The 18,439-nt window shown below is 49.4% G+C and overlaps 16 protein-coding genes across 16 annotated transcripts; 8 read left to right on the forward strand and 8 right to left on the reverse strand.

Annotated features, from left to right (window-relative positions):
• Positions 1-42: 42 nt before the first annotated feature.
• On the forward strand, positions 43-2,376 carry OGAPHI_004085 (uncharacterized protein; the record flags this gene model as incomplete). Its single annotated transcript, XM_046205124.1, has 1 exon — positions 43-2,376. The coding sequence occupies one exon, from the start codon at positions 43-45 to the stop codon at positions 2,374-2,376; it is 2,334 nt and encodes a 777-aa protein (XP_046061100.1).
• A 22-nt stretch (positions 2,377-2,398) lies between these two features.
• Positions 2,399-3,448, reverse strand: OGAPHI_004086 (uncharacterized protein; the record flags this gene model as incomplete). Its single annotated transcript, XM_046205125.1, has 1 exon — positions 2,399-3,448. One exon carries the CDS (start codon positions 3,446-3,448, stop codon positions 2,399-2,401), a length of 1,050 nt encoding a protein of 349 aa, XP_046061101.1.
• Positions 2,618-3,260, forward strand: OGAPHI_004087 (uncharacterized protein; the record flags this gene model as incomplete). Its single annotated transcript, XM_046205126.1, has 2 exons — positions 2,618-2,773; positions 3,108-3,260. The coding sequence occupies 2 exons, from the start codon at positions 2,618-2,620 to the stop codon at positions 3,258-3,260; spliced, it is 309 nt and encodes a 102-aa protein (XP_046061102.1).
• A 53-nt stretch (positions 3,449-3,501) lies between the features above and the next one.
• Positions 3,502-4,794, forward strand: OGAPHI_004088 (uncharacterized protein; the record flags this gene model as incomplete). Its single annotated transcript, XM_046205128.1, has 1 exon — positions 3,502-4,794. One exon carries the CDS (start codon positions 3,502-3,504, stop codon positions 4,792-4,794), a length of 1,293 nt encoding a protein of 430 aa, XP_046061103.1.
• On the reverse strand, positions 3,993-4,751 carry OGAPHI_004089 (uncharacterized protein; the record flags this gene model as incomplete). Its single annotated transcript, XM_046205129.1, has 2 exons — positions 3,993-4,499; positions 4,599-4,751. 2 exons carry the CDS (start codon positions 4,749-4,751, stop codon positions 3,993-3,995), a joined length of 660 nt encoding a protein of 219 aa, XP_046061104.1.
• On the reverse strand, positions 4,791-6,680 carry OGAPHI_004090 (uncharacterized protein; the record flags this gene model as incomplete). Its single annotated transcript, XM_046205130.1, has 1 exon — positions 4,791-6,680. The coding sequence occupies one exon, from the start codon at positions 6,678-6,680 to the stop codon at positions 4,791-4,793; it is 1,890 nt and encodes a 629-aa protein (XP_046061105.1).
• OGAPHI_004091 (uncharacterized protein) lies at positions 4,876-5,301 on the forward strand (the record flags this gene model as incomplete). The annotated part of the gene is made up of 1 exon (XM_046205131.1): positions 4,876-5,301. One exon carries the CDS (start codon positions 4,876-4,878, stop codon positions 5,299-5,301), a length of 426 nt encoding a protein of 141 aa, XP_046061106.1.
• OGAPHI_004092 (uncharacterized protein) lies at positions 5,898-7,471 on the forward strand (the record flags this gene model as incomplete). Its single annotated transcript, XM_046205132.1, has 3 exons — positions 5,898-5,922; positions 6,013-6,566; positions 6,827-7,471. The coding sequence occupies 3 exons, from the start codon at positions 5,898-5,900 to the stop codon at positions 7,469-7,471; spliced, it is 1,224 nt and encodes a 407-aa protein (XP_046061107.1).
• OGAPHI_004093 (uncharacterized protein) lies at positions 7,461-8,921 on the reverse strand (the record flags this gene model as incomplete). The annotated part of the gene is made up of 1 exon (XM_046205133.1): positions 7,461-8,921. The coding sequence occupies one exon, from the start codon at positions 8,919-8,921 to the stop codon at positions 7,461-7,463; it is 1,461 nt and encodes a 486-aa protein (XP_046061108.1).
• Positions 8,922-9,241: 320 nt separating this feature from the next.
• On the forward strand, positions 9,242-9,658 carry OGAPHI_004094 (uncharacterized protein; the record flags this gene model as incomplete). The annotated part of the gene is made up of 2 exons (XM_046205134.1): positions 9,242-9,314; positions 9,438-9,658. 2 exons carry the CDS (start codon positions 9,242-9,244, stop codon positions 9,656-9,658), a joined length of 294 nt encoding a protein of 97 aa, XP_046061109.1.
• A 496-nt stretch (positions 9,659-10,154) lies between these two features.
• OGAPHI_004095 (uncharacterized protein) lies at positions 10,155-13,253 on the forward strand (the record flags this gene model as incomplete). The annotated part of the gene is made up of 4 exons (XM_046205135.1): positions 10,155-10,984; positions 11,116-11,702; positions 11,804-12,665; positions 12,956-13,253. The coding sequence occupies 4 exons, from the start codon at positions 10,155-10,157 to the stop codon at positions 13,251-13,253; spliced, it is 2,577 nt and encodes an 858-aa protein (XP_046061110.1).
• OGAPHI_004096 (uncharacterized protein) lies at positions 10,442-10,906 on the reverse strand (the record flags this gene model as incomplete). Its single annotated transcript, XM_046205136.1, has 3 exons — positions 10,442-10,653; positions 10,724-10,797; positions 10,866-10,906. 3 exons carry the CDS (start codon positions 10,904-10,906, stop codon positions 10,442-10,444), a joined length of 327 nt encoding a protein of 108 aa, XP_046061111.1.
• On the reverse strand, positions 11,989-15,280 carry OGAPHI_004097 (uncharacterized protein; the record flags this gene model as incomplete). The annotated part of the gene is made up of 2 exons (XM_046205137.1): positions 11,989-12,640; positions 12,747-15,280. The coding sequence occupies 2 exons, from the start codon at positions 15,278-15,280 to the stop codon at positions 11,989-11,991; spliced, it is 3,186 nt and encodes a 1,061-aa protein (XP_046061112.1).
• Positions 15,281-15,491: 211 nt separating this feature from the next.
• Positions 15,492-16,910, reverse strand: OGAPHI_004098 (uncharacterized protein; the record flags this gene model as incomplete). Its single annotated transcript, XM_046205140.1, has 1 exon — positions 15,492-16,910. The coding sequence occupies one exon, from the start codon at positions 16,908-16,910 to the stop codon at positions 15,492-15,494; it is 1,419 nt and encodes a 472-aa protein (XP_046061113.1).
• Positions 16,110-17,787, forward strand: OGAPHI_004099 (uncharacterized protein; the record flags this gene model as incomplete). Its single annotated transcript, XM_046205141.1, has 3 exons — positions 16,110-16,413; positions 16,646-16,897; positions 17,051-17,787. The coding sequence occupies 3 exons, from the start codon at positions 16,110-16,112 to the stop codon at positions 17,785-17,787; spliced, it is 1,293 nt and encodes a 430-aa protein (XP_046061114.1).
• On the reverse strand, positions 16,996-18,384 carry OGAPHI_004100 (uncharacterized protein; the record flags this gene model as incomplete). The annotated part of the gene is made up of 1 exon (XM_046205142.1): positions 16,996-18,384. The coding sequence occupies one exon, from the start codon at positions 18,382-18,384 to the stop codon at positions 16,996-16,998; it is 1,389 nt and encodes a 462-aa protein (XP_046061115.1).
• Between the last annotated feature and the right edge of the window lie 55 nt (positions 18,385-18,439).

Raw genomic sequence — 18,439 nt, forward strand, 5'->3', positions numbered from 1 at the left:
ATGGCTCGAATGAACTATCTAAGCGTATCGAACCGCAAATTCATGCCGCCGCCGTTGCCGTCCAAGTCGCTTTTCGGATGGCTTCCCATAGTCTGGCGGATCACCGAGGCAGAGGTGCTAGAGTACGCGGGACTTGACGCTTTCGTGTTTCTGGGCTTCTTTAAAATGAGCATCAAGCTGCTATCCATTTGTTGGCTATTTTCCAGCATCATTATCTCGCCAATTCGCTACTATTTCACGGGAGACTACGATCAGGGCGACGGCAACGATAAAACTGCCTCGGATTCGCCCTCAGAGGCCACAGATTACTACACCTATCTCTGGGTATACGTCATATTCACCTACATTTTCACGTTTGTTACAAAACATTTCCTAATGCAGCAAACGCGCAAAGTCATTGAGTGTCGCCAAAAAGTGCTTGGGAGCCAGAAATCGGTCACCGACAGAACTATCAGACTTAGTGGGATTCCCCCAGAGCTGCGTAACGAGCGCGCGTTGCGAGACACTATTGAGTCTCTTGGAATTGGTAAAGTCTCCAAAATCGTCATTTGTCGAGAGTGGAAGAAGCTGGATACGCTCTTCCATCAAAGAGATCGCATAATCCGCAGTCTCGAGATTTACTGGGCACAGTACATTGGTACAACAAAGAACCCAACGTTCAATATCCGTCCTTATGCCGAAAGCTCGTATCCACTTACTAGAGATAGTCATAGATACAGAGACGACGATGAGGAGGCTGCAGACGAGTCAATAAGCACAGAAAATGACATTTCTGAGTCAGACATCCTCGACTACGAGTACACCTCGAATACCGCAGTTGAATACGATGCAGACTCGTCAACAGACTCTAATCCTTTTGGCACGTTTGGCTCCGCTGTGTACAAAAAAAGACCCCAGATCAAGCTGGGTTTCAAAGGATTATGGGGAAAGTCGGTGGATGCTATTGATTACTACACTCAGCAGTTGAAAGTCATTGACGAAGAAATACTTGCAGCACGTCAAAGACACTATCCTGCCACCCCCACAGCATTCATTACTATGGATTCTGTTGCAACCGCACAAACTGTGGCTCAGGCCGTTTTGGATCCGCGTGTCAGCTTCCTAATTACTCGACTGGCTCCTGCTCCCAAGGATATCATCTGGGAGAACGTCACACTGCCTCGTAAAGATAGGGTGTTGAAGATTTACTACATTACCATTATCACTGGAATTGTGGGAGTGGCCTTTATTTTCCCCGTTGGTTATCTGGCTACCTTGCTGAACTTGAAAACCATTAGCAAGTTTTGGCCCGACCTGGGCGATCTCCTAGAAAAACACGAATGGGCACAGAGATTTGTCACTGAGCTTTTACCGGTGTACATTTTCACGTTCTTGAATTTTGTGATTCCACTGTTGTACGTGTGGCTTTCTTCAAGACAAGGATTTATCTCGCACGGAGAAGAAGAGTTGTCAGTGGTGTCAAAAAACTTCTTCTATGTGTTTGTCAATTTGTTCCTGGTGTTCACGATGGCGGGTACTGCGTCGAATTATTGGGGTTATCTTAGTGACTCCAAGAAACTGGCTCTCCAGCTCGCCACTTCCCTGAAAGGATTGTCGACTTTCTACGTCGACACAATTCTTCTTCAAGGCTTGGCGCTGATGCCGTGCAAACTGTTAGTTCTGGGCCATATCATGCGCTTCGTGCTGATAAAGGCCAAATGCAAGACCCCAAGAGACTACAGAGAACTTTACCGGCCACCGTTGTTCAACTTTGGACTCCATCTACCTCATCCGCTTCTGATTCTCATCATCACTCTGTTGTACAGTGTCATGTCCACCAAGATCTTGTCCTCCGGTCTCGCATACTTTGTTGTTGGATATTTTGTCTACAAGTACCTGCTGATCTACACGTGCATCCATCCTCAGCACTCGACCGGCCAGGTGATGCCAATAATCTTCCGCAGAGTGGTTTTGGGACTGCTTCTTTTCCAGCTGACCGTGGCGGGGTCTCTGGCACTGAACAACGCTTACATTCTTGCCATGTGTCTTATTCCGCTTCCATTTTTGACCATCCTGTACTCGTGGAACTTTGAGCGCAATTACCTACCATTAAGTTTCTACATTGCTCTACGGGCCATCGACAAGGAGCCTACTGTGGAGCCGAATAGCCAGATCTCGTCTGGCAACCTTTCTGGCCATGTCTTGGCGAACGGGGTGAGTCTCTCGTCGCTACGTTCGAGCACCATTGACGAGCGCAGAGAATTCAATCAAACGTACGAATATCCGCACCTGGTTCAAAGTTTGGACGGGCCATGGCTCGCGGTCAATTCGGAACAGGTGGTGATGGCCACCGCAGACGGAACCATTAGAAAACGGTTTACTTTGGAAGAGTATTAAATATATAGAGCGCGAAATATACTCATAATCCGATGTAATTGAACAGTTCGTGGACGAGATGCAGTTTTAAGCGGAGCTGGTTGAGTTCGTCCAGAATGGCTGTTTTGAAAGCGAGGTTGGATGTGAACCGGAATACCGACACGAGTATGAGCCGCGTGGTGACGAACTTGAGGGTCTGGCTGGCGAGTACTATCAACGTGAGTTTCCAATACTGGTTATTTTCGTTCTCCAGAAGCACAATATGGAGCACTTCTATGAGGATGACCAGATGGATAATTTGCACGAGGTTGGACGTGACGTTGAGGATGAATATATCGTACGGCCAAATGAGCATGACGATTGGGAAAACCTTGATGAGGTTGGAGAGAAGAATGGTGGTGGAGACGATGCTAATGAAGTAATCTCTGGAATACGAAACTTTCTCAGAAACCACCACGTTCGACGAGGACGACGAGGATGATGGAGACCTAGCAAGGCGTGGGATGTCGTTAAAACTGAGAATTTTCGAGGAAGACGGCGAAAGTGACTCTTCGAACTCGACTGTCGTGGGGTGTCCGAACCCCAGAAATTGGTAAGTGAAAAACTGGATCGAAACATGCAGCACCAGCGTGTCCAGGACGGCTTTTGTGAGGAAGAAAAAGTACTGGATGATGATCCGCGGGTTCTCCAATACCGTCTTGTTCATCAACGAGGTCTTGAAGACGTTTTTAATGAAATTCTTTTCTTCATAGGCCCATGTCAAATACACTTCAAACAAGAGCATTAACACCAACAGACGCAGACAAGGCCCATATCTTTGGATGAATGTTTTTTCCTGGTGTTTTGGTTCGGGCGAATCATGTTCATGTTCCACTTTGACCTCTGCGCCGGAGTTTAATGACTGATTGTAGATGGTATGTTTATATGCCTGGGGCTTGAGAAGCATAAGATCAATGAACACCAGAACTTTGTCGAACTCAATATATCTGTCAGCAACCTTATTGCACGAGGGACATATTGTCAGTCGAATGTGGTCTCCCTTGTACGTTTCGTAGAGCGTTTTAATCGGTAACGAGCACTCTACGCATATCATGTTAACGAAGCCAAGGAACTTTTTTTTTTTCAAATAATTTATACTTTGTTTAGATGTCTCAAAGGAAGATTTGTCCGTTCTTCCAGGCCGGAAACTGCAGATACGGATCGAAATGCAGAAATCTCCATATCAAAAGTTCGCAAGAAGATCTCAAAAGCTTTATTTCACCGGGGTCTTTGAACACAAAGACAGAGGAAATCAAAAAGAACGTCAATTCGATTTTGCCCGATGTGCGAAACGGTGCGGTTCTCACCTCCTATAGCTTGGCTCCTCCGGCCAATGTGAACCTCATCAGTGGCAGAGACATGTCGTTTGAAGAGTTGCGGCTACAATATTACCAAAACAAAGATTCGGCAGTGTTTGAGTATAACTGTCGCAAACAGGATATGATCAAGTGTCTGGAACGCGTCAAGACAGAGGCGTACAAAGGAGCGCGGTATCTGCAACTCGCTGCAGAGAAGCCGCCCCAGGGTGTGAAAAGCTTCATTGACTTCCCAATTGATATGAACGCTCAAAGCCAGCCCAACGCTTTTGGAGCACCTCGTCAAAACTCGCCGTTCGGGGCGCCAGCCACATCAAACGCCTTTGGAGGCGCCAGTATCTCGAACCCGTTCCAGAGCTCTGCCACTGCCAAACCGAATCCATTTGGAGCCAACTCTATCGCCAACCCTTTCCAATCCGCAGGGTCCTCAGCTTTTGGCACCGCATCTAACACAGGCCCATTTGGACGACAAACTGCGACAGCCCCTGCTAATCCGTTTGGATCCTCCTCCACCGCTCCCTCTGCTGGCGCCTCAGCATTCGGCCAGTCCGGATTCGGCCAGGCATCATCACCATTTGGCAGCGCAGCTGCCAAGCCCAACCCGTTCGGAAGCGCAAGTACAAACCCAGCACCAAGCCCGTTCGGTGCTACTTCCCATACAGCGCAGCCGACGTCAGGGTTTGGACAAAGCGGTTTCGGAGCGTTTGGCTCCCAAAAGGTAAGCCCTTTCAACCAGGTAGCCAGCCAGCCTGCTAAGCCGACACCGTTCGGCCAAACATCGTCGAGCCCCTTTGGTCAGCCATCAACCACTCCAGCGGCGCCGGCCGGTGCATTTGGTCAGTCTTCGGGACCGTTTGGACAATTGGCATCAAATTCTAATTCGTCTACATTAACTAATAATAGTCCGTTTGGACAACCGTTTGGCAATTCGGCAGCAGCATCTGAGCCGTTCAAACAGGCAGGGCTCGAAGAACCGCAGACACAACTGGCGGATCTCCCAGACTCGGTCATCAACGAGTTTAAGGCCGACAAGTTTACCATCGGCCAGATCCCTGACGTTCCACCACCTTTGGAAATGCGCTAGGCATTACTCGCCAACACTTTCTGATAGCTTTCGGTCAGGATTCGCGGGCTGCGACTGGTGAGAGCATATGCTTCGCGGTACATGGACCCAATCTCGTGCAACACTTGTTCTTTGCTGGACTCTCCGTCGCAGATGGCTTTCAGTTTGACTTCGAGGTTTTTGCGCAAAAACGGTTTGGTCAGCGACATACTGTCGAATCCGATCTGGCCAAAGCCTTCCGCCAGTGCATATCCCAACTCTGTTGGAATCAGAACTTTTGTCTTGCTTTTCCCGCGACCTTGGTCTTCTTTGGTCACATATGAACGCTCAATGATTTTCTCAATATGTTCTGCAATAGTGGCATCTGTGCCGATCCCGTTGACGTCCATCAATGCAATCAGCTCTGGCTCCGTAAGAGGACTTGGTGCGGACGTTTTCCCGCTCGAGAGCTGTGCCGAAGTCAAGGTGACTTTTTCTCCAGGATTTACCTCTGGAATTTTGGTTTTGGACGACTCCCACGAGTTGTAGATATACACCTCCAGGTAGTTGAGTTCTTTGACTACCAGTCCAGAAGTTGAGAACGATTCTGTGCCCCATTTGAGTTTGATGCTAGTTCTGAGACCGGTAGCGTCTTTGGAGCAGCACGCCAGAAACCGCCGCACAATGTACTCGTACACTTTGCGCTCGTTCATGTTGAGCGAGTCGCCACTTGTGAAGATGACAGGGTGGATAGGAGGATGCGCCTTGTCGTCGTGGGAACCTTCACGGGGCTGTCTGTACTTTGTTGGATCGTTCAGCAAAGATGAGGCGTATTGGCCCCAACTTGACGACTGCTGCTGTTTCTCGATCAGCTTCTTGAGCTCCATTTTGCGCGGGAACCTGTCTGTTTCGGTTCTCGGATAGGATATAAATCCCGAGTTGTACAGCTTCTCAGCAATTGCGAGTGTCTGTTTGGCACTGAACTTGAAGATCCGGGCACAATCTTTTTGCATCTCGACAGTGGTGAGCGGCAACGGAGCCCAATTGGACGTTGGCTTGGTTTCCACAGATACCACTGTTGCTTCCTCTGCGTCCATTTCGAGACAACGCTGGTAGATTGAGAGTCCGGCGAGTCTATCGAACAAATGGCCTCTGGACCAGGTGACAGAGGTTCCTGTCTTTGAGCGATCGGACTTCTTTTTGATGCTAAGGTTGAGGTACCAGAATTCCTCGGGCTTGAAGCTTTTGATGCGCTTGTAGCGGTCCACCACAAACCCCAGCGTTGGGAACTGGCAGCCACCATAGGACACCACGCCGTCGAGCTTGAGCGATTTGCGGAACAGGTCGGTCAGAAACCGGGTGAAGCTCGAGCCTGTGCGCAGGTCCAGCTCCATGCGGGTCATCACCGCGTCGATGGCCTTGGAGTCGAGCCGCGTGGTGTTGCACGCGGCGTGGATCACGTGCGACCGCTCGAGGTGCGAAAAGTGCGCTCGGTGGGTGGTGTCGAGGCCGATGTTTGGGTTTCTTTTGCGCGCCTGCTCCATAATCTCGTATCCAATAAACTCTCCCTCGCGATCGCAGTCGGTCCAGATCATGAGCACGTTGCTGCGGGCCGCTTCGTCGGTGATGTTCTTGGCGATGTTTGTAGAGTTCTTGCCGTTGTACTTGGTGAGCAGCGGGGCCGTGAACAGGCTTGCGTTGTCGCACTTTCCCCACCCGTAGTTTTCGGGGAAGTCGATCGTGGTGATGTGGCCTGTGACGGCGGTCATGGTGACCTGACAACTGCCAAACTGGGGGAAGTCGAAGTCGAAGTCGTAGTTCTTGATCCACCCCACTTTCGTCTCGCGTGTGGACACGCGACCCCCACCGAGAATAAACGCAACCGCTTTCGCAATGGCCGGTTTCTCAGCAACACACAGAACTTTCATGACGCGTCTCCCGCGAGTGGAAATCTCTTGATCTGATTATGTAAATGCAAATATTTTTTTAATCGATGTCTTGCTCCAGATACTCGCCCCGGACCGCGGGGCTGGGGCTGCGGCACGTCTTCAACAGCAGCGTGGTCGCGTACGAGACCGGTGCTCTGACGCAGGAAAAACTGGTGGCCCAGATGCTCGAAAACAAAAAGACTAAAGCATCGTCCGTGCCAACCGTCCTGTCCTTCCAGTTCCAGCACACATACACGGGCGGCAAGCGAGAACGAGTGCAAACGTCTGCAGAACGCCGGGCGTTCATTGAAAATATCAAAAATGCTAAATACGTGCAGACGTCAAGAGGGGGCCAGATCACGTACCATGGCCCTGGCCAGCTGGTGATCTACCCGATTCTGGACCTGGCCGAGTTCAAAGGCCTCAAGTCCAAATGCTATGTTTCGCTGCTCGAACAGTGCGCGGTGGAAACTCTCAAGGAGCCCTGGATCGGACTCAACGCGGTCACCACAGAAAACACCGGGGTGTGGGTGGAAAATAGGGGCCTGCGCAAGATCGGCTCGATCGGCGTCAATCTGCAACGGTCCATCACCTCGCACGGCATCTCCATCAACGCTTACCCGGACCTCTCCTATATAAACGACCCGAGAGTCGTGCTGTGCGGACTGGATTCGTTCCAGCAAACCTCGATCGAAAACGAGGTCGGCAAAAGAGTCGACCTCCACAGGCTGGCAGACACGTTTGTCGGCCATCTGGCTGAACGGCTAGGACTGCCTGTGATCAATGCATAAACGAGCTCGTCAGCTGAGAAATCGCCGGAATCTCGGCCAGCTCTGGGTACATCCTCAACACCCAAGCCACGGCAAGAGCCATTATTAGTATCCCTGTAATAGAGACCATAGGAACGTGACTTGTTTTATGAACAGTCGCAGCAGCAGCCTTGGGCGGCGCCACCGCTGGCACAGGCTCGACAGGCTCCGCCTCCACGGACTGTTCAACAAGCGACCGTGGTAGCTCTTTCTGAGACTCGGTCTGCTCCTTCAGTTTTGCACGCACCTCGTATGCCTCCGTTTGGGCCTGCACTTTCAACGCTCTTTCCGCCTCGAGCTCGTCCAGTACCGATCCCAGCTTGGATTTCAAAGCCTCGAGCTCGCCAACCGCTTTCGAGTGGTCGTTTTTACTCTGTGAAAATGCTTCCAAAGCGGCGGCCTCGCTTGACCTCGCGATCCCCAGTTGTGCTCTCGCGCTCGCAAGGTCTGCCTCCAGAGCCTTGATCCGCTCGTTTGTATCGTCTTGATTGTGTGTAATGGTTCGTGGAACATATTGCGAATAGCTCTTCATAAACCTCGAGATCTCCTTCAGCCGTTGCTGCTGCAGGTACTCGTTGTTGATAGATATTATCAGCTTCCGTACCACGTCGTCCACTTTCGCCGACGGCTGGATACTCAGGTTGGGCACAATCTGGTCCTCTTTCTGTTTCTGCGACGGTTTCGGTTTTTCGGCCTTCGAGAGTTCGTCCATCAACGACTCCAAAACAAGATTTTCTTGTTCGTCTATCACGTCGCTAAATATCAGCGCATCTAGCGAGCTGTTAAACAGCTCCAACTTCTTTGTTTCCAAACTGCCCTTGCTCAATGTCTGGTTAATCAGAGTCTCGTACTCGCCTAGACTCATAAAGCTCAATTCGACCACCTTACATGTGATTTTCTTATGTGCCACTTGCGACTCCAACGTGGTACCTAAATCTAACTTGTCGCCCATTTTGAGCTCGTATTCCTTGTGTGGGTCCAGTTTTTCGTCATTGATAAACGTTCCGTTTGAAGATTTAAGATCCCTGATATACAGCTTGTTTTCGTTGATGAAAAGCTCAGCATGGTTACGCGAAAGCACCCGCGAGTCAAAGAACCCATCCGTGATCTTGTTGGTCACTTTTGGCACATTTTGACGCCCTATCTTTAATGAGTCAGGTGCCAGGGGGACGTTCAGAATCTTGACAAACTCAGACGGCGACTGGTCGGGAGATATGAGCTTGACAACGTGTGCAAATTTTTGTAAGCTCGGAGGCTTGCGGTCGGGCTCGGGCTCGTCCAAACTGCCGGCTAGCGACGATTCATGAAGCAAGCCTTGATTATTGACAGAATTGTAGTTACTCTGTGTTTTGGAAGTCGACCGCCTGCGCTGATACGCTTGCATTTCCGAGTTCTGCGTTCCAGAAGACGCTTTACCTGTGATGCTGGTCATAATAACCAATTGGTTCTCTAGCACGCTAAAAAAAAACACAGAACACTTCTTGTTTGATCTTGATTTGTTTTTTTCGGTAGGTTTGTTAAGGAGAATCGAATAGATTACGTCAGCGGCGGTGTGCTTTGAAGCTTTTCCAACTTTTTATGGATTACCTCAGCAGATAAAGATGTGCCAGTGAGAGACACATTTTAGTCCGCCACAGATGAATTTTAGGAAACTGTCGTGTGCATTTTTATGCAAGATGTCTTTTTGAGAGTGGGAAACAACTGAAATAGGAGAGGGCAATCAAACAGCAATAGTGCCAGAAATGCTCACAGATGAGCGGGAAGGATCAACCCAAGGCTGGTACGTTGCTTAGTACCAATCCTATTGTTCTGACGGCCTTGTTTGGTAATTTTCTCCTGAGTGTGAAACAGAGCAAATCTATTAGAGTTCCTAATCGGGAAATATGCATTCATCGAAAATAGCATAATGCTGTACCGTCTTCCCAAAAGCGTATGTGTGGATGATAAGAAATTGGGTACTTAAGGGAGACTTCCCCTGACTTCTCAAAGTTACCCACTTATTCTTTAACCACTATGAAATTCTCATTCGCTACTCTTGCCTTGGCTGCTACTGCCTTGGCCTACAACGACACCACTTCTTCCGTCTCCACCTACTCTGACGCTGCTGCTCCAAACTACCAAATTGGTGCTATGGCCGCCCTTGGTGCTGTTGCCATGTACATTCTATAGTTAAGCTGTTTTGTACTGAATGAATGTATTTTTATTGCTAATTGCTTATTCACTGAAACTTGCGTAGCAAAACCAGATAGCTCAGCAGGCCGTTTTAAGATTACTCATTTAGCTTTTTCCATGTTTTTCCCTTTTTGCCCTCCCTGTGTCAACAAATTATTTTTTTTATTCTCTGTCCGACCGGCTGGATTCTGGTGCACGGATGTTAAGGTTGCCGCATCAGTGCCCAATTTTTTTAGCGAGATTCGTGCACGGGTTTTCCTATTGTCACCCATGCCCAATTTGGGAGTCGTTTTCACCGAAAACTGCGGAGACAGTCAAAAAAGCCAATCACAGACAGATGCTATCCTCGTTAACGAGACGATCTATTGTTGTCGTAGTTAACGGACGCTCGATGATACAACTAGGAAATTCGCTTAGAATGTTGTAAACAACCGGAGCCCTATAAATATCCGTGCTCCGTCACTGTATCTTCATTCCTACATCTTCGATTCCCATGCTCTCGCTTAAAACATTCGTTCAAACTGCCATTGTTGCTCAGCTTGCTTTTGCTGCTCCCCAGCCAGGTCCTCTCGCCTTTGCCGAGGCTAAGGGTCTGGCCATTGGTGCTGGTGCTTCTTACGCATGCCATGCTTCTTGTGGCTATGCCATTGAGGCTGCTCAGGCCTGTGCTTCTGGTTCCTCGTACAATGAGACCTGTCTGTGTGACTCAGACAGCGAATTCATCTCGTACGTTCCAGGATGCTTGGACTGCGGATGGTGTTTGTGGTCTGATTATGGTAGCTACCTGACTGCTCCTCTTGCTGCCTGCAGCACCAACACCGAGCCAACTGGTACTGAATGTGCTTCCAGTACTACTGCTGCTTCCAGCGAGGCCTCATCCACCGCTGCTGCTTCCTCCACTACTGAGGCTTCCTCCACTGCTGAGGCTACTTCCTCTGCCGAGGCAACTTCGTCTACCGAGGCTGCTTCGTCTACCGAGGCTGTTTCCTCCACTGAGGCTACCTCCGAGGCCGCTACCTCCGAAGCTGCTACTTCTGAGGCCGCTTCTTCCCAGGCTGCTACCTCTGAGGCTGAGACTGCTTCCGCCTCGTCTGCCGCTGCCTCCACCGAAGCCTCCTCCTCCGCCGCTGCTTCGTCTGCTGCTGCCTCCTCTGCTGCTTCTTCGGCCGCTTCCTCTGCCACCGCCGAGGCTGCATCCACCTACGCCAGCTCGGCTAGCTCCTCCAACTCCTCCGATACCACCATCTCGACCTACTCCGCTGCAGCAGGCAAGGTCGCCATCGGCGCCGGTGCTGGTATCGTTGGACTGGCCGTTTTGCTTATGTAATATATTATGACATATTTTTTCTCTTCTTTTTCAAGCAAGCAACGACAAATGAAACTGTTGTACTGTGGCGTCACGTGCTCTGTGGCTCGTCGAGGATCCCTGTGCCACAGTCGAATTTTTCACTTAGTAATTTGCTCCAAACAGTATTCAACTCGTGCTTGATTGACTCCACAGATATATATCTGCCCCTTTTTTGCTCCAAGTCATATGACCAGCCCTTAAATAAGATGGATAAACAAAAGAAAGCTTCCTTTCTGGACGAGTTTGATTTCAATTTCTATCCGTCAGAATCACAACACCGCGCAAACTCAGACTTGTCTCTGTTCTCAAACAACGAATTCCACAACCACGACACGAATGAACAGCTCACTGTGGCACCAGTTGAAACTAGTCTCGATCCTCAACTAATCAGCATGTCTTCGCAGGGGCCAGATGTCAGTCTTGATAAAAGGCGCCGAAACACTTTGGCCTCAGCACGATTCCGTATCAAGAAGAAACAGAAGGAGAAGGAGATGGAGGAGAAGTTTGAGCGCGTTCATCAACATATTGACTCTCTCAAGGTGAAGATAAAGACCTTGGAGATGGAGAACAAGTGTCTCAAAGAGCTTTTGCTCTCCCCGCAGGATGCTCAAAAATCAACCGCCTCCTCCACTCCCAACTACGCTTTACTGCAGCTCATCAAACAGCAATCCGGTGCCACTTTCAAAGTCACCAGTGTATAATATATTTATCTCTTATCACACCGGTGACGGGCCGGTGACGGGTTTTTTTACTAACGAATTCATATAAATGACATATTGCTTATCTTTTGTCAGTAACCATGGCCACCTATGCGAAACCGGTATTCGACCACGGCAATTACCAGGCGTTCCGCCCAACGTACCCCAATTCTTTCTACAACACCGTTTTAAGCTACCACGGCGACTCCAAGGACACCTTTTTGGACGTTGGTTGTGGCACGGGTCAGGCGACTTTCCCGCTGTCTGCTCATTTTCAGCGCTCAATTGGCGTCGATCCAAGCGACGGCATGATTTCCAAGTGCAAGTCCATGCTCGACGGCCGCAAGATCGAGTTCCAGGTCGGAAAAGCAGAAGACTTGAACATGATCCAGTCCGGCTCGATTGATCTGCTCACCGCTGCCGAGTGCGTCCATTGGATGGATCCTGCCGGGTTTCTGGACGAGTCTGCAAGAGTTCTCTCTGTCAACGGAACATTGGCATTTTGGCTGTACGTAGAGCCCGTTTTCCAGCACCAGCTCCTGAACGATATTTATCTCAAATACACCAGATACGATCCAGACTACATGAAGCCGTACTGGGACAAGGGCAAGGAACGGTACTACGCGTGGCTCAAGGACACCACCGACTTGCTTGAAAAGGACCAGAGGTTCGAGAATGTGGAGTTGGTGAAATTCGAACAGGCTACACTCTCTGCTACCAAAAGAGAAGAAGCAGCAAAGACCGGCCAACTCGACAACACTCCAATTCTCCTCCTTCAGAAAGACTTCACTCTGGACGAGTTTGTCACCTTTGTCAACACCTACAGCGCGCTTCCCGGATGGTACAAAGACCACGAGGGCGCAAAAGGTACCGAAAACGATATCATGTTCCAATTTAAAAAAGAACTGGTGGACTCTGGTGTCTGGGGCGACTCTCAGCACGTTGTTTGGGACACAATGTACTGTTTTGCAAAGAAAAAGTAGATTGAAATCACACGCGTTCGGAGATCGGCTCGATGTTCCAGATATTCTCAGCATACTCGGTCAGACATCTGTCACTGGAGAAGAAGCCCATGTTGGCAACCGAGATGATCGACTTCCGCACCCAGTTGTCCTTATCCCTATACTCTTGATCGATTGTGCTCTGTGCTTCCAAGTAGCTTTCAAAGTCGTCGCTCACCAAGTAGTAGTCGCCGTGGTACTTGATGTTATCCACCAGCGATTTGTACTCGTCGTAGATACCAAACAGACCAGACTGCAAGGCATCAAACACCTGGTTCAAGGCATCTGGGATGTCCAGGCGACCCATCTGGTGCTCGTGTCTCAACTCGTCGACGTCCTCGGAAAGGTTACCAAATAGGAAGATCTGGTCCTCTCCAATTTCTCTTGTGATTTCAACGTTGGCTCCATCAACGGTACCAATAATGAGTCCGCCATTGAGCACAAACTTCATGTTGGATGTTCCAGAGGCTTCTGTTCCAGCGGTGGAAATATGCTCAGAGATGTCGGAAGCAGGACAGATGATCTCTGCTTTGGAGACGTTGTAGTCAGGAATAAAGACAACCTTGAGAAGATCGCCAATTTCAGGATCGTTGTTCACCACGTCCGAGACTGCATTAACCAGCTTGATGATCTTCTTTGCAGCGCAGTAGCCCGGAGCAGCTTTTCCTCCGATTAAAGACACCTTTGGAGCCCACTTGGTTGATCTTTCGGAGGGCGGAGTGGCCTTGATTTGCAGGTATCTCCAGATAACACCAAAAATGTTGAGCTGTTGACGCTTGTACTCGTGAATCCGCTTCACCTGAATATCAAACATACTGTTAGGGTTGATCTCGATCCCGGTCAGTGTCTTCACCAGTGATGTCAGTCTGGCCTTGTTGTAGCGCTTGACCTCGAGCCAATCTTTCTTGAACTCCGTATCGTCCAGGAACTTTTCCAAGTTCTTGAGCTTCTCCAGCTTCAAAAGATAGTCGTATCCTCCAAGTTTCGAAGCGATCAAGTCGCTCAATTTAGGATTGGCCTGTCTCAGCCATCTTCTAGGAGTGATACCGTTGGTGACGTTTGTGAACTTTTCGGCGCCGTAAATTCTGACAAAGTCCTTGAAAATTGTGGTCTTAATCAGCTCGGAGTGAAGCTCTGCCACTCCATTGACTTTGTGCGAGCCAATAATAGCCAGGTGTGCCATTTGGATATTCTTTGGAGATGACTCCTCGATCACAGACACTCTGGTGAGCAGGTCTCTCTCGTTAGGGAACAACTTTTCGACCTTTTGAAGGAACCGCAAGTTCACCTCGTAGATAATTTCCAAGTGTCTTGGTAGCAGGTTTGCAAACAGCTCCAATGGCCATTTCTCCAATGCCTCAGACATAACAGTGTGGTTTGTGTATCCGAATGTCTTGATCACGATATCCCAGGCCTCATCCCAGTCGACCTTTTGCAAATCCACCAGAATTCTTTGCAGCTCGACAACAGCAATTGTTGGATGAGTGTCGTTCAGCTGGATAGCAACATAATTTGGGAATTGCGAGAACGGTTTCTTTGTCTTGATGAACCGTCTCACAATGTCGTGTAGAGAGGCTGCAACCCAGAAGTACTGCTGCTTCAGTCTGAGCTCTTTACCCTGGTAAAAATTATCGTTCGGGTACAAAACCGCGGTAATGGATTCGGCACGCTGCTGCTGGACGACGGAATTTGAGTAATCACCCTCGTTGAACTTCTGAAAGTCGAATTCTCTCGTTGGCTGCGAAGACCACATTCTCAGGTTGTTCACATTCGAGGTACTGTAACCAGGAACGGGAAAATCGTACGCAACAGCCAAAACCTGTTCACCTCCCTTCCATTGCTTGGAAAGAGCTCCGGTTTTTTCGTCCTTGATGGTGGAAACGTATCCGTAAAAGTCCACAGGGATCTGGATCTCTGTTCTAGGGATCTCCCAAGGGTTTCCAAACTTGAGCCAGTAATCTGGAGTCTCTACCTGGTACCCGTTGATGATTTTTTGCGCAAAAATACCGTAGTTGTATCTGAGACCGTAACCCCAACCAGGATAGTTACCTGTGGACAAAGAATCAACAAAACAGGCAGCCAATCTTCCCAGACCACCGTTTCCTAAGCCGGCGTCGGGCTCGGTCTCGATCAGGTCTTCCAAGTTAAATCCAAGCTCGTTTGTAGACTTGTTGCACAAATCCTTAATGTCAAGGTTGATCATGGCATTGTCCAACGCTCTGCCCATTAAATATTCCAACGACAGGTAATAAACACGCTTTACCTCCTTGATTGTGTGCAATTGCTGTGTTTTGTTCCACCGCAAGATCAACTTGTCTCTGATCGAACTGGAAAGAGACTGGTAAGCAGCAAGATCGTCACAATTGTACATCGATCTGGCCAAACTGGTCTCGACATGATCGATGATTCGGGCCTCGAGCTCGTCGGAGCTCTGGAACTCCTTGGTGCCAAACCGTTGCCATGCCTCGCGCGCCTTAATCGGAATCGAGTTATCGATTGCCTTTATCTCCGTTGGGGTAAATCCTGTCAAAGACCTCTTGTGGGCCGGGAAAGAGTCTCTTGGGTCTGACATACTGGAAAATGGCGAATGGTGCTCAATTGACTGGAAATCTACTGTCACGAAACCAATAAGCCTCTTATTGCAACTTATTTTACAAATTAATCCTGCAAACTTGCCCTCCCCCCTTATAATTTATTTGGATGCATCCGGGAAATGCAGGTAAATCAGTTGATTCCATTTTTTCCACACTTAATCCTCTCCGCATAGATCTCTTCCGTTTTGGCTAAACGATCTTGGGCGCAGAGATGGTTGCGTCGGCAAACTTGTCAAGGCCTTCGCCTGAGTAGCTCGAAAGCGGGCTTACCTCGACTTCGTCTCCAATCACAGTAGCCCCGGCTTTTTTAAGCCACCGCGCACTTCTAGCCAACAGGTTCGCCTTGCATGTTTCGGGACTGTCATTCGCACTACCCGGTGCGTTTTTCAACGGAGAAAACTCTTCGGATCGGTCTACCTCCAAACATCCGAATTTAGCCATGTCCACAGACGAAAACACATCAAAGATGAATTGCTCCATTTTGAGCCCGTTAGGCTCTGTTGGCTTGCTGAACTCGCCCGTCTCTGGGTCAATGCACCCGATCTTCTTTCTAGCAATGTGGTATGGCAGGTATGCACGGTCCGAAATCCATTGAGGAACCATTTGTGTCAAAAACTCAACACTGTAGTAGTGGTTGACGATATTTGCTGCTCTGAATAAGAGCAGCCCCTCAGAATCGGTCTTCTCTCTTAGTTCCTGGCTGATCTCGGAGTACTCGATGACTGCAGGATGCTTGGTTTCCTGGTCCATCACGATCAGCCCCACACTCTCGTCCGCACTTCTCTTACGCACCACCTTGGTTGCAATATGGTACTTGTTGTTGGACGCGTACCCAACGAAAACTGGGTCGCCAACTTTTACCAAAACGTTGTCCACACAGTACATGTGGATATGTTCCACTCCACGCTTGGCGAAATCGTCCAGCAGCTTGTTATCGTAGATGGCTTTGTAAAGACCACCGTTTCCGTCGGGACTCTCGACCAACGAGCTCGCCGACTCCAACAGCAGCTTCTTGCCGTCCGTGCTCACCGCTGGAAGCGTTCCCTGGTTGAAAAATACCACCTGCTCCGGCTTGAGGCCAAAATATTGGTGATCTTTAAAATACTCCTCGGTAGCTTGTCTGGTGGGGCCTGAAGTCATCACATACAATGGGATAGGAGTGGACGTCTTCGCCAGATCCTGCAGCTTGCTCAATCTCTCGCATTGAAGCTGGAACAGTGATTTCTGAGACGGAAGTCCCACGTTGTAACACCCCTTTGGCGCGGACGACCCCAATCTGCTACCTTGACCGCCGGCCATCAAAATTATTCCAACTTTCCCCTTGTTGATCAGCTCCAAGCCAGAAGACAGCCATCTCTCCATCGTCTCTGGCTTGCAGTCAATCACAGAGGCCCGCGCCTCTTCTGGCAAAGGCGCAAACGTTTTTGAACCAGAGATCGATGAGCTGTATTTAATAGCGTCCTGCACTTCCTCGATGAATTTGGACGGATCCTGGATTTTGGCCAGCTGTGCCAGAAGCTGTTGTTGGCCCTCGCCATCCAGTTTCTCAAATGCTTTGAACAAATGGCCCTGGCCGGCTGCCTCGTACACTTTCCGTAAATCAGACATGAAATCAAAGGAACCTAAATTATTTTCCCCTATTTATTTATGTTTTCACCTTGCCTAAAAAAGATAGAAACATCCTTGCACTCGTTCATTTGCCAAGCTGTTGCAGGATGTAGTCTGCCTCTCTCTTTCCACTGATATAGGCGCCATGAGCGTTGCAATGGCCCTCGTAGCAGTAGGCCTCGCCGGCAAAACGCAGGTTTCCAACACCTTCGATCAGTCCGTCGTTGACCAGAACATCTCCAACTGCATTACCAGAAACAGATCCTCTGCTGAACGGATCGGTACCCCAGTTTGTCGAGAAAACAAGCTTAGGTTTTGGCAGCTCGCTCACGTCTTTGTTAGAAAGTTTGGCGATCAGCGGCTCGATCAGTTTTGGTCCGTATTTCTCAACGTCCTCCTCGAGCAAGTGCGAAGCAGGTGCAGGCACCAAGAACATCAATGCGGGAGCGCCCTTCACGATGTTCAGGTTGGAGACGACAACAGGGAAATCAAACGCCTTCAGCTGGTCGGCCTCTTGGGCATCCAGCTTCTTATCGTACTCCTGCGTCTCAAAACTGGTTTTGGTAGCCACAGAGCTGTCTGGGCCAGGAAGGATCACAAATTTCTCGGTTTCTGGCCAGAACGCGGAGTCGTACTCGTAGATCACCTTTCCAAGCGCACAGAAATGGGTCTTGGCAAAATTATCGGTGATGGAAGCAGGCAAAGGAGGATCAAATTTGATGGCACCTTTGGCATCAGGGTCCTCAACGGTCAGTTTCAACACGGATTGGGGCACTGTAATAATCACAAACGAAGAGGTGAACGACTTGCCGTCTTCGGTAGTGACGGTGTATGTATCGCCCTTCTTCTGGATCTCCTTCACAACAGTGCTGGTTAAAATGGATTCTTTAGGGTACCCTTCGAGTTCGTTCTCGATAACCTTCTCGTAACCGCTGGAAACAAACGCGTCTCTGCCGCCGTATGGTGGAGTGGCCAGCTTAGCCGAGAACATGTCCCATCTCATACCGTTAGGGACTTCTAGTAATCTAATTAGTGCGGTAGCCCAGGTTTTCTGTTCCTCGGAAAGAACGTTTCCTAGCTTGGCAAAGTACTCGGCACAGGCAGTTTTGAGGTTTACATCAGGACCTGGCCGGGACTTGGCGTACAGCTTAATTTCCTCCACGATTGGCCCAACATTGGTTGGCAAGGGGCCCTCAGGAGTGATCACAGAGGCGGAATTCTCGTCGAAAACGTAGTCAATGTTCTTTTTCTGAACCGCATTCTGGAAGATCGGGTTGTGCACAGTAGCGTGGAACCAACATGCCCCAATATCGTAGCCAAACTTGGATCCCTTAGGGTGATAGGTGTACAATCTACCTCCAATTCTATCTCTGGCCTCTAAAACTAGGGTCTTCAAGCCCTTGGCGTTCAATTCGGTGGCGGCCTTGATACCAGCAATGCCAGCACCAACAATCACAACGTCCACAGCTGTCATAGCAGATTCAACAAATTATAAATCTAAAACTGAAAATTAAACCACCCCGCGCGAC

Source organism: Ogataea philodendri, assembly GCF_020536065.1.
Source record: "Ogataea philodendri strain CBS6075 chromosome Unknown scaffold2, whole genome shotgun sequence".
In the NCBI taxonomy this organism is placed as follows: domain Eukaryota; kingdom Fungi; phylum Ascomycota; class Pichiomycetes; order Pichiales; family Pichiaceae; genus Ogataea; species Ogataea philodendri.